Raw genomic sequence first — 13,860 nt, forward strand, 5'->3', positions numbered from 1 at the left:
CCTCCTTTTGTTTTTTGTTTCTTCTAGTATCTGAATTCCCATTATTCTGAGGAGGGCTGCAAGAAGATAGACATTGCTATGTGAAGCTGGTTACACCACATACTGAGGACCTTGACACCAGAGCGCAGGAGAAGTTCTTTCTTTTCCTTCTTTTGCTGTAGTGTTCGAGTACACTCATCCCAGGCCCCCCGCATTCACCGTCCACGTCCACTACTCAGACAGCCCTGCAGTCAGGTGGAGCCAGGATAGAAAAGCCACCTGCCCATTTACACAGAGTGAGCGGCCCAGTGCCCAGCGCGGCCGTGCAGTGTCATTCCCACCTCCTCCTGGACCCGACAGCGTTAGGGTTGCCACTTTTTCTTCAAGCCAAACCCGAACACTTTTCTGGCATGCTGCATTTTTTTTTCTAGTTATCACTATATAGACAATAGGATTGTAAAAGACCTTGGATACCTTTGGGTGGCTTAAAGAGTAGTAGCATAGTGTGCTGTGTATGCCACGGTGAACAGAGGGTATAGCCACATTGCATTAACCTTGGAAGGGGCCTTAATGAAACCCACCCTACCTACAACAACCCTTACTATCCGCTGCCCCCTTCCACTGACATTTCAAAGTAGCCCATCCTAGCTATAACCCACACTATCAACACCACACCAAAGTGGCCCATTCTGTCGCAACACTCCAAATCAGTTGATCATATCTAAGACACCCCAAAGTGCACCCCAGTGGGATGGAAAGGGGGGCAGTGGGATGGTCAGGGGGGTAGTGGGATGGACAGGGGGACAGTGGGATGAACAGGGTGAACAGTGGGATGAACAGGGGGACAGTGGGATGGACAGAGGGACAGTAGGATGGACAGAGGGACAGTAGGATGGACAGGGGCACAGTGGGATGGACAAGGGGACCGTGGGATGGACAGAGGGATGGACAGGGGGATAGTGGGATGGACAGGGGGACTGCAGGATGGACAGATGGATGGACAGGGGGACCGTGGCATGGACAGGGGGACAGTGGGATGGACAGGGGGACCATGGTATGGACCGTGGGGTGGACAGGGGGACAGTGGGATTGACAAGGGGACAGTGGGATGGACAGGAGAACAGTGGAATGGACAGGGGGACAGTGGGATGGACAGAGGGACAGTGGGATGGACAGGGGGACAGTGGTATGGACAGGGGGCAGTGGGATGGACAGGGGGGCCGTGAGATGGACAGGGGGACAGTGGGATGGATAGGGGGACAGAGGGATGGACAGGGGGGCCGTGGGGAAGTGGGATGGACAGGGGGACTGTAGGATGGACATGAGAACTGTGGGATGGACAGAGGAATGGACAGGGGGACAGTGGGATGGACAGGGGGACAGTGGGATGGACAGGAGGACAGTGGGATGTATAGGGGACAGTGGGATGGACAGAGGGACAGTAGAATGGACAGGGGGACAGTGGGATGCACAGGGGGACAGTGGGATGGACAGAGGGACAGTGGGATGGACAGGGGGACAGTGGGATGGACAGAGGGACAGTGGGATGGACAGGGGGACAGTGGGATGGATAAGGGGACAGAGGTGCTCAGTGATGGACTGTAAATACCTCTCTCCTGCTGTCCCATTCTGTAAGCTGTGGGTTGCACTTGTTCCCTGTACACTGGCTGCTCCTTCTGCTGGGCTCCTGCAAAAAGTGCTGCATTGACAGGGGCGAGGGGGTCAGGGCGGCTGCTGCTTTACTCTGCATGCAGAGAGGGACTGAGGAAGCTGGAATTAGGGAGCGGAGCTGAGGTGGACCAAGCATCGGCAAGCGTCATTGGTTGCTAGGACACTGGTCATAGCTGCCAATGACGTTCGGGGGCGGGAGGGGGCGGTTCAGAAGTCACCACAGGATCGGCGCCGCCCCTGCACCACTCCCTGGCCTCGGTGGCCTGGTGGGAAATCTGGTCCTGTGAGTGCTGTCTTTCTGCTGACAATCTCTTTCTAGGACCTTCTGGATTGCTTGCATGCTTTGAAGCTTCTCCTCTGCTGCTTACTTTCTAGGGACTACATATCCCATGGTACCTTGCTGCCTTGATTCCTGTACGGACATCGCCTCCTGAAACTCCTCCTATCAGCACCTTTGTAGTTCAGAAGGCAGGATCTGTGAAATGTGTGGCACAGCAGCGCTTACTCACAAAGCATCTTGACTACATATCACAAAATTCAAGGAAGTAAATGTGTGGGGATATTCACAAAGTAAGTTTATAAGGCCTCGGCTTGAAGGGGTTATACCGGAGTGATGCCTGCAGCCGTTTTTTAGAGAGGACGGTCGGCTCTTTAGGGATAACAACCGATGTGGCTAAAAGACACCTGGCTGTTATTCTCCGCCTTCCATCGCTCTTCCCGAGCCTCCTGTTCCACTAGGAGGCCTGAGTATCCAGCCGACGCTTCCGCTGGCTAGGCGGAGACCTAAATGAAGTCGGATTTATCTAAATCTAAAATTCCGGAAGCGATGTCACTTCTGGTTTAATTGGTTGCCAATGGCACCGATTAAATTTTTTTTACAGTATTAAGAATCGCCGTTTTTGGCGATCTGAATACTTTTAAGTGCAAAGAAGGGATTTGGGGATTTTGGACCCCCGATCCCTCCACAAGAGTACCTGTGCTACCTTTTTCTGTCACAAGGGATGTTTACATTCCTTGTGACAACAATGAAACTGATCAGATTTATTTAATTTTATTAAAGGGACAGTAATTTTTTTTTAGAAATAAAGTAAATAAGAAAAACACATGCTCATGCAGCAAAGGAAATGCATATGTAAGCCGTGCCTGCAAATGTAAACAGTGTTCAAATCCCACATGTGAGGTATCGCCGCGATCGCCAGAGCGAGATAAATAATTCTAGAAAAAGATATCCTCGGTCACTCTAACCTGGTAACCATTAAATTTTTTTAAGTCTTTGCCTATGGAGATTTTTAGGGACCGTAGTTTATCGCCAATCCTTGAGTGTGCTCAATTTCAAAGCATGACATGTTATGTATTAATTTACTCGGCTTAACATCATCTTTCACATTATACAAAATAATTGGGCTAATTTTACTGTTTTTTTTTTTAATTCATGAAAGTGGCTTTTTTCCCCCAAAAATGTATTTGAAAGACCGCTGCACAAATTCAGTGAGACATAAAATATTGCAAAGATCACCATTTTATTCTCTAGGGTCTCTGCTAAAATAATATATATAATGTTTGGGAGTTCTAAGTAATTTTCTACCAAAAAAATATGGATTTTACCTTGTAAGCAGCAAATGTCAGAAATGGGCTTAAGTGTGAAAGAGTTAACCTCTTGCCAATTGTATACTGTATATATACGCAAAGTGTACGTGATCCTGCACTTCCGGATCTGGGACGCACATGCGCTACACCGGCGACCCGCTTCCACTGTGCTTAGACACAGCGGGAGCCAATCAGCCAGTCTGGCAGAAACGCGATGTCTGCCCGGACCTTCCGATTGTAAACAAGGCAGATTGCTGTTCTGTTAGTAGGGAAGGTAGTGATCCAGTGTTCCTGCTAAGCAGGAACACAGATCTCTGCCTTACCACAGTACAAGCTTCCCTCACACAGTTAGCAAGCACTCCCTATTGACACCTGATGTTAGCTCCTTCCATGCCAGTGTCATTATTACAGTGATAGTGCATATTTTTAGCACTGATCACTGTATTAGTGTCACTGGTCCCCAAAAGTGTCATTTAGTGTCCGATTTGTCCACCACAATGTTGCAGCCCTGCTATAAGTCGCTGATCGTCCTCATTACTAGTAAAAAAAATAAAAGTAAAAAATTCCATAAATCTATCCCATAGTTTGTAGATGCTATAACTTTTGTTTTTATAACCAATGAATATACGCTTATTGGGATTTTACCAAAAACATTTAGCAGAATACATATTGGCCTAAATTGATGAAGAAATTCATTTTTTTTTTATTTGATATGTTTTATAGCAGATCGTCAGAAATATTATTATTTTTTTTCAAAATTGGTGGTCTTTTTTTGTTTATAGTGCAAAAAAATAAAAAACCGCATAGGTGAACAAATACCAGCAAAAGAAATCTCTATTTGTGGGGAATAAAGGACATCAATTTTATTTGGGTACATTGTCGCACGACTGCGCAATTGTCAGTTAAAGTAACGCAGTGCAATATAGCAAAAAAGGCCTGGTTGTTAAGGTGGGTAAACCTTCTGGAGGGCAAGTGGTTAAAACTTACAGCAGAGAGTACATTATTTTGTGTTTTAGTATTAGTAGTATTTTTAAAGTGGTTGTAAATCCTTACAGACCACTTTGACCTACAGTTAAGTCTAAATTAAGGCGGTAGTACAGTCTTTTTTTTCACTTTTACTTACAGGTAAGCCTATAATAAGGCTTACCTGTAGGTCAAAAAAAATCTCCCAAGCCTGTAAGGTTTAGGAGATATTCCCCTGGCAATGAGCCGCTGATTGCAGCAGCGCATGCGCACAGGGGTTTCTTGTCTGGAAGCTCGGTAGATGCCGGACCCTGCCGGAAATGACGATATCACCGTTCCGGCCACTCACAGCACCGGAGCCGCGATATCCGGAAGACACGCAGAGGGAACATGTCAGGTCCCTCGGTGTGGATCGGGCGAGATGTCGGGCCCTCATTCTAAGGTATTTCCTAATGAGCTAGTATGCAGTGCATACTAGCTCATTATGCCTTTTCCCTTGCAGGTATGAAAATTTTTATTTTTTTCAGCAGGTTTACTACCGCTTTAAGGCTTACCTGTAGGTCCAAGAAATATCTCCTTAACCTACAAGGTTAAGGAGATATTTTCCAAAAAAAGGGTACTGCTGTCTATGGCTCTTGCGCTCTGTAAGTGAAGGTGTGCCGCAAGTGAAGGCGAACATGCCGTCACTGACGGCTCCCGCGCGCAAGCGCTGGAGGGACATCATCGCAGCTCCGCCCATTCACAGCACTGGAGCCGCGAAACCCAGAAGTCACTCCAGGATACATGACAGCGGCGGAGATGAAGAACAAGGACCGATTCGGGGGGGCTTCGATCTCAGGTAAGTTATTCATAATGAGCTAGTATGCTATGCATACTAGCTCATTATGCCTATGCCTTTCCGGGTTTATTTTTATTTTTTTCTGGATTAACTTCCTCTTTAATGCCATCATTCACTAGTTATATTTTTGTGCAGCCATAATAGTGCTCTACAGTGGCGGTTGGTGCTCCATTTTGTGGTGGGGGGAATGAGAGTATGGCAAACAAACCAATTTGCTATTGTCACACAACTGGGTGGGCTCAGGGTCCACCCTTTTTTGAAGCCAATTAGAGCTTCAGGCTCTAATCATGTGCTTAAAAAACCCCCCCCCAAAAAAACACTGAAATCCATGCATCAGGCACCCCGCATGTAGATTAGGGGCTGGGTGCATGGATTAGGGGGGCCCCTAATAGAGTGGCTGCCACTAGACCAGCTGCCTTGTTTACATATACCTATTTATTAATTTTTTCAATAATTCAATATATTGCTTTCATATATAAGGCCGGGTTCACACTGCTGCGATGCGGGAACGCCGCAAATCTGCGGCGTTTTCCCGCATCGCATTACTCCCTCCGGCAGTTCACACTGCCCTATGCGAACGGCTGGGAGTGTCAATGATATGTTAATGACACCCCCAGATCCGTCCGCATATCGCAGTGCGATCTGCCGACTCGCACAGGAATCGGATCGCATGGTGTGAACACCCATGCGATCCGATTCTGTTGCGGACCAAAAAAAGGGTCCCGTGCGAGTTTGCTGCGGGAGCGATGCGAATTCAGCCATACTATCTGTATGGCTGAACTCGCATCGCTACGGAGATCGGATGTGATTCGCACTGCAGTGCCGTGCGAATCACATCCGGATCTCCCCCCGCAGCAGTGTGAACCCAGCCTAAACAGTACAAATGAAGATAAAGGAAAAAGATAACTTTTTAAAACAAGGTTATTACACCTGATGATGTTGTTTTCAAAACCTTCACTGGTAATTAATCTAAGCAGATCAGTTGCAGAATTATGGTCATTTACTATTATCAATTAAAAGGCATGAACTTCATCATTCTTATTGCTGCCATAGGCAGTATTGTGAAAGTCAATGTGTTCTGTAATAAGAAATAGAAGCTTTACCTAGTAACAGTGAGGAGAAATCTATTTTATTTGTGATTGGCTGGTGAAAGTGATTTTAGTTTCTACCCTCCCCTATGGTCATCAGAAAGAGAAAACCAGCGAGCGAAGTACATATTTACGTCTCACTAACTGGATCGCTTTGGATGAGAAACATTTGCTCTGTGACCATGATTGTCCTGTGTCTGTCCAGTTTGCTGCTGGTGATAAGAGTCTGCCAGTCTGTTGAGGGTATTGTACAATTTTGTTTCTATATCTTTATTTACAGCATTTAGCCAAATGTGCTACATATACTCTACTTTCATTTTTATATTTTGTCAGGATGTAAACACCGGGGGTTATTTACGAAAGGCAAATCCACTTTGCACTATAAGTGCACTTGGAAGTGCAGTCGCTGTAAATCTAAGGGGTAGATCTAAAATCATCCAATCATGTGCAAGCTAAAATGCTGTTTTTTTTATTTTCCTTGCATGTCTTCCTCCGATCTACAGCGACTTTACTTCCAAGTGTACTTGCAGTGAGATTGCAAGTGAACTTGTAGTGCAAAGTGGATTTTACCTTTCGTAAATAACCCCCATTGCGTTTTTTTGTTGTGTATAAAGTGATGAGAGGTTCAAACCCTTGTCAGATTTTTATTATGTCAGTGCTGTGCTGGTAATATTTACTTTCTTAGTTTGTCCCGGTGACCACTTCCATTGAGGGTAAACGAGATAGAAATCCAAAATTTTGTGTTGTCGCCAAAACAGGAATAAAGAGGAAGTCTTCTATTTAGAACACTGTGGGGTGGATTTACTAAAACTGGTGCACTCAGAAACTGGGGCAACTGTGCATGGTAGCCAATCAGCTTCTAACTGCAGGTCGTTTAATTGAGCTTTGACAATAAAACCTGGAGGCGGATTGGTTACTATGCGGAGTTGCACCAGATCCTGCACTCTTCAGATTTAGTAAATAACCCCCTTAGAATTGTGACAACTGTTTAGAGATGATTTTCATAACTTTGGAGTGACAGTGGTTTGAACCTTTCCCTACTCACAAAATTAACCAAAAAGTTTTAACTCTAATGTAATTTTTTTGCAGGGTACATGGCTCCTCATCTCCTATATGACCACCTCACGCATACACGATATTACCAAAAGTATTGGGACACCTGCCTTTACACGCACATGAACTTTAATGGCATCCTAGTCTTAGTCCGTTGGGTTCAGTATTGAGTTGACCCTCCCTTTGCAGCTATAACAGCTTCAACTCTTCTGGGAAGGCTGTCCACAAGGTTTAGGAGTGTGTCTATGGGAATGTTTGACCATTCTTCCAGAAGTGCCTTTGTGAGGTCAGGTACTAATGTTGGACGAGAAGGCCTGGCTTGCAGTCTCCGCACCAATTCATTCCAAAGGTGTTCTGTCGGGTTGAGGTCAGGACTCTGTGCAGGCCAGTCAACCTCCTTCACCCCAAACTCACTCATCCATGTCTTTATGGACGTTGCTTTGTGCACTGGTGTGCAGTCACGTTGGAACAGGAAGGGGCCATCCCCAAACTGTTCCCACAAAGTTGGGAGCATGAAATTGTCCAAAATGTCTTGGTATTAGCCCAGCTATATAAAACGATACCAGCCCCTCTATTAGAGGCTGGCATAGCATACTATGTCAGTAGTTTTAAACGACGAGTGTTCTAAATACCTAATTTCAGCTGTCTTCAGGCCAGTCACATCACTCATGGCAGCTTTACAGCTCTGATGGTTTTCTTCTGCGGGAGGGGCCGTGATCTCCCTCTGACATCAGACATAGCCGCTCGTCTTCTCCGCAGAAGCCCTGTATGGGAGCTGTAAAATCGGCCGCAAGTCACGTGACTGGCCTGAAGACAGCTCAAATTGGGTATTTAGAACACTAGTTTTTTAAAACTCCGGACATAGTGTGCTATGCCAGCCTCTAATAGAGAGACTGGCAGTGATAATTTAAAGTTTTTATATTAAAAGAATAGCGGGGGGGAGGGGATGGGGAGAGGAGACAGACACAGCGGGAGATGACAGGCAGGAAGGAGGGGGTGAGGGGGGAGAGGAGAGCAGAGGGGACAGATACGTATGATGGAGGGGCGTACTTTGACCACAGTGATTAGGGCGGAGAAGCCCTGATTTTTGTGGCCTGTTTAGAGAGGGCATACAGGAAGTGCCAGGTGGGGGGGTTTACAGTTTGGTGTGGGGCAGATTACACAGCACAACCACTGTGCTGTGTAATATGCTTTAAGGGACCAGGATATGTATATATATTTTTTGGGGGGATTACAAACACTTTAAGAATTCCCTTCACTGGAACTAAGGGGCCAAGCCCAACCCCTGAAAAACAACCCCACACCATAATCCCCCCTCCACCAAATAATGTGGACCAGTGCACAAAGCACGGTCCATAAAGACATTCCTGAAGAAAGTCCTGACATCAACCCAATAGAACACCTTTAGGATGAATTAGAGTAGAGACTGCGAGCCGGGCCTTCTCATCCAACATCAGTGCCTGAGCTCACAAATGTGCTCCCGGAAGAATGGTCAAACCTTCCCATAGACACACTCCTAAACCTTGTGGACAGCCTTCCCAGAAGAGTTGAAGCTGCAAAGGGTGGGCCAACTCAATATTGAACCCTACAGGCTAATGCCGTGTACACACGATCGCGCATTCCGACAACAAAATCCATGGATTTTTTTCCAAAGGATGTTGGCTCAAACTTGTCTTGCATACACACGGTCAGACAAATTTTGTTGGAAATTCCAAACGTCAAGAATGCGGTGACGTACAACACGTACGACGAGCTGTGAAAAATGAAGTTCTATAGCCAGTGTGGCTCTTCTGCTTGATTCCGAGCATGCGTGAAATTTTGTGCGGTGCATACTAGCTCATTATGCCTTTTCCTTTGCAGGTCAGGAAAAAAAAAAACTTCAGCGGGTATACAACCGCTTTAACTAGCTAACGACTGTTCACCGCACATACTGTATACTGCGTACCTGGTACGTGATCTAACACTTCTGGGCCTGGGGCGCACATGTGTGCCATCGGTGACCCACTCCCATTGTGATTGTACATAGGGGGAGCCCAGCAGCAGGTACCACAGAGTCGATTTCCTCCGGCACCCGCCAAGTGTACAGGGCACAGGCAGAACGACAATCTGCCCATGTTAACAAGGCATATTGTTGTTCTGTCAGAAGGGAAGACATAGCACCTCCCCTACAGTGAATAAGCACAACCTAGGCATACATTTAAGCCTTTGATCGCCCCTGATGTTAACCCCTTCCCAGACAGTGTAATTAGTACAGTGACAGTGCTTATTAGCACTGATCACTCTATTAGTGTCACTGGTCGCCAAAAGGTGTCAGTTATGCCGCGTACACAATCGGACTATCCGGTGGAGTTTGCTGGACAATTCGACCGTGTGTGGGCTCCGGCGGACTTTTTCTTCCCACTTTGAAAGAAGACTTGACTCAAAATTGTCCGCCGGTCTCAGCTTTCCAGCGGACAATCCGCTCTTCTGTGTGCTAGTGCGCTGGACTTTCCAAATGAACAGACTTGCCCACACACGGAGTAAAGTCCGTTCATTTTGAACGTGACTTCAGGTACGACTGGACTAGAGAAGGAAGTCAATGTCGCCGCCTCCATCGGCGAGATTGACACCTTGCTAACCCTGTCGCTTGGTATGGATTTTAAGGGTAACCCCTACGCCGAAAAAACAGCATGGGGGTCCCTCCAAAGTCCATACCAGACCCTTATCCAAGCACGCAGCCCCGCCGGTCAGGAAAGGGGGTGGGGACAAGCGAGCGCCCCCCCCCTCCTGAACCGTACCACCCCACCCCAAAGAACCATGTCCCCATGTTGATGAGGACAAGGGCCTCTTCCCGACAACCCTGGCCGTTGGTTGTTGGGGTATATGGGCAGGGGGCTTATCAGAATCCGGGAGCCCCCCACCCTATGTGAATGAGTATGGGGTACATCGTACCCCTACCCATTCACCTGGGGGGATAAAGTGGTAATAAAAAAACACACAACACAGGGATTTTAAAGTAGTTTATTAGGCAGCTCCGGGGGTCTTCTTCCGACTTCGGGGGTCTTCTCGCCGGGCTCCTCCACTATCTTCTGCTCTTTTGCCGCTCTTTTGCTAGCAGGGGAGCCCGGTTTTCTCCTACGTCGTCGTCGCTGTCCGGGGGTCTTCTTCCGACTTCTCTGCACTTTCCGGCCTCTTCTCTTGCTCTTTGGTTCTTCTGCCGGGCTCCTCCGCTATCTTCTTCCAGCTCTTTTACTAGCATTGGCCCGGTCTTCTCGTTCGCCATCGCCGCCACCTTCTTCTTCTTCTTCCTTCTTCCGATGGTGATACAACGCTCTCTCCCGCTGTAATGCCAGGGACACATTGCGCGGCGACATATATAGGCATAAGGGCCAGGGTCACTGGGTGATGTCACATAGTGGCCCCGCCCCTTATGATGTCACAGTCCCAGGTGATCAAATACCACTAAAAGAAAGCTCTGTTTGTGGCAAAAAAGGACATAAATTTTATTTGGGTACAGTGTCTCAGGACCACGCAATTGTCAGTTAAAATAAAGCAAACAAAATTACCTGTAATTCTGTAAAGCTCACCTTACACTATAAAATCTGATTGTATAATCTCCTTTAGATCTTCCATTAACTATGTAATGCAAGGAAAATTTTCAAAACTCATGCTAAAGTACTAAATAAAGATAAATAAAAAATATACACAAAACTGCAGCTGCTGTGCAAAGGTTAACCTTAAAGAGGAAGTAAACCCTGATGAGTTTACTTCCTCTTTCATTCCCTGCAAAGGCAAAGCATAATGGACTACTATGCATCGCATAGTAGTCCATTATGTGTCACTTACCTGACACAGGAGCCAGCGACGTCACCTCTGTCCCCTGTAGTTCCGAGCGTCCATCTTCTTGGTGGGTCTCAGTGGGTCTCGCTGCTCCGGCGCTGTGATTCGCCGGAGCAGCGATGACGGGAGCCGAGACTCGCGGCATTGCCGTCATCGACGATGCCCCGCTCAGTGCGCTTGTGCGCCGCTGTCTACGGCGCATGCGCCGTAGATAGCGGTGCCTGTCTTCGGGCAAATATCTCCTAAACCGTATAGGTTTGGGAGATATTTCTTGGACCTACAGGTAAGCCTTAATCTAGGCTTACCTGTAGGTCAAAGTGGTTTGTAAGGGTTTACAACCACTTTAAAAGTGATCGAAAATATGAAACAGCGCTGGCAGCATATATTATTTAACACACATCATGGTGATTAATGCCATGATGTCATAGTTGCCAACTGTCCCAAATTTCCCGGGACATTCCCAGGATTAGGACATTTGTCCCAAATTAATTTTGTCCTGGGAAATTCGGTTTGTCCCGGGAAATTGAATTACCCGTTTTTTTGCCGCCGGCCGCTAGAGGTCCGCGGCCGGCGGAGACAATGTCGCCATTTATAAGAAGACCAGAAATTGGTCTTCAATAGAGAAACTGTGGCGCCGCCCACCCCCGCTGCCAGTGTGTGTGTGTAAAGTGCAGTGGGCGGCGCTACAGTTCAAAGTCTCCGTGCGGTAACGGCGGCATTTCGGGGGCCAGTCTGTCACTGTGGATGTCGGGGCGGGGGCCAGTCAGATGTCGGGGGCCAGTGGTATGATAATGTCGGGGGCCAGTCTGTCACTGTGTGGATGTCGGGGCGGGGGCCAGTCGGATGTCGGGGGCCAGTGGTATATGTCGGGGGCCAGTCTGTCACTGTGGATGTCGGGGCGGGGGCCAGTCGGATGCCGGGGGCCAGTGGTATGATAATGTCGGGGGCCAGTCTGGAGATGTGGGGGCCAGTCTGGAGATGTGGGGGCCAGTCTGGAGATGTGGGGGCCAGTCTGTGGATGTTGGGGGCCAGTCTGTGGATGTTGGGGGCCAGTGGTATGTCGGGGCCAGTGGTATGTCAGGGGCCAGTCTGTGGATGTGGGGGCCAGTCTGGAGATGTGGGGGCCAGTGGTATGTCGGGGGCCAGTCTGTGGATGTCAGGGGCCAGTCTGTGCAGTATGCGGGGGCCGGTCTGTGCAGTATGTGGGGGCCGGTCTGTGGAGTATGTGGGGGCCGGTCTGTGGAGTATGTGGGGGGGGGGCGGTCTGTGGATGTCAGAGGGGCACCAGATGTAAGGAGGGGCTCCGCTGATGGACACAGATGTGAGGAAGGTACCTCTGATTGAGCACCTGATGTAAGGACAGACTCTGTTTGGGATACCTGATGGAATTTAGTGGCAGGCAACGTGGCTAGTGATGCACTCAGGGCTCCTACTGATTCTGATTTCATAAGCATTATGGTGAGTTGAATGATTTCATTTCATATTACAATGTTATAATAGAAATAATGCGCTTCAATCATCCTGACACCATAACAATCATGGCTCCGGGATGATTGAAGCGCTAACACCAGGTATTTGGAGTATCTTTATCTGCTGATTGTCAAACTCTGGAAAACACATATTGCTATTGTGGTGTAGGATCGGGGGGCTGCTGTCCCTCCTTTCCCTCCCCCCCCTCCTTTCCCTCTCCATCCTGCATTCATCTCAGACTCTAACCACACCCCTTTGAGCCACGCCCATGTAAGCCACACCCACTATTTTCCATAAACCACGCCCATATTTTGCCGCGGCGCCCTGCACTTTACCTTTTCCTATGCCACACTTATAACCGCATGCCCCGCCCCCTAATTATACCACTGCTCCGCCTACTGCCAAAAAAGTGTCCCCAATTTTTTTTTTACAATGTTGCCAACTATATGATGTGGGGTCACTGAAGGGGGAGTCGCCTCACATTTTGCAGAGTTTGGAGCACTTTTTTATTCATATAAGCACCGAACACTTTATAGATTTGTGCATATTATATTGTATATAATTTTGTTGCATTTTGATTTTGTATGGCACAAACACATTGATTTATATGGCACTAATCACCATGGTGAGTATTGAATAATATATGTTGCCAGCGCTGTTTCATATTTTTTATGTAATGCAAGGGCCTGCCTGTCTGGATAAAGGATTTCCCAGCATCCAATTCACATGACAGGAGACTGTGACAGGCTCTTAATGGGGCCTGTTTACACTCCTCCGGGGCAGCCACAGAGCGCACTGCAGAAGGGTCTTGTGCATCTTTGGCTCCTTTTTAAGGTCCAAATACAGCAAAAATTGGGACCCGATTCACCCCTGAAACAGGGCACGGGGTGGCACTGGACCCCTACTGCGAGCTGCTCCGCAAATAGTGTGAAGCCAGCCTTAAAACTTCCATGGACTAGGTGAGAGATAAGAACAAATGGGACGGCTTGAGTAGAAGAGACTTCTATGTATTATGAAAAGTGAATTCTGCCTGAAAAGGTGAATTTAGACTTTAATAATAGCATGCAATGCCAAATTGCAGTTTCTAAAGTGAGAAAAATCCTTTCTTGTATTAAGAGAGGTATGGATTCCAGAGAGAGATATCATTTTGCCCCTGTTCAAATCATTAGTAAGACCTCATCTGGAATATGCAGTTCAGTTTTGGGCACCAGTTTTCAAAAAGGATATCGGGGGACTGGAGAAAGTGCAGAGAAGGGCAACCAAACTGATAAGAGGCATGAAGGAGCTCAGCTATGAGGTAATATTAGAGGAACTGAATTTATTTTCTCTTAAAGGGATTGTAAAGAGAATTTTTTTTTTTTTAAATAACAAACATGTTATACTTACCTCCAC

At 47.3% G+C, this 13,860-nt stretch overlaps 1 protein-coding gene across 1 annotated transcript in view; it reads left to right on the plus strand.

The window, feature by feature from the left end:
• The first annotated feature begins 6,212 nt into the window (after positions 1 to 6,212).
• The window catches only part of LOC143984681 (H-2 class II histocompatibility antigen, A-Q alpha chain), a 31,103-nt gene continuing 23,455 nt past the window's right edge, over positions 6,213 to 13,860 (plus strand). Inside the window, exon 1 of the mRNA XM_077484657.1 lies at positions 6,213 to 6,369. Within this exon, the coding sequence (XP_077340783.1) occupies positions 6,216 to 6,369 (154 nt within the window). The 5' untranslated portion in view covers positions 6,213 to 6,215. The remainder of the gene's footprint in view (positions 6,370 to 13,860) is intronic.

Source organism: Lithobates pipiens, unplaced genomic scaffold, assembly GCF_037356315.1.
Source record: "Lithobates pipiens isolate NorthernLeopardFrog02 unplaced genomic scaffold, aLitPip1_a1.2 Scaffold_1, whole genome shotgun sequence".
Lineage (NCBI taxonomy): Eukaryota > Metazoa > Chordata > Amphibia > Anura > Ranidae > Lithobates > Lithobates pipiens.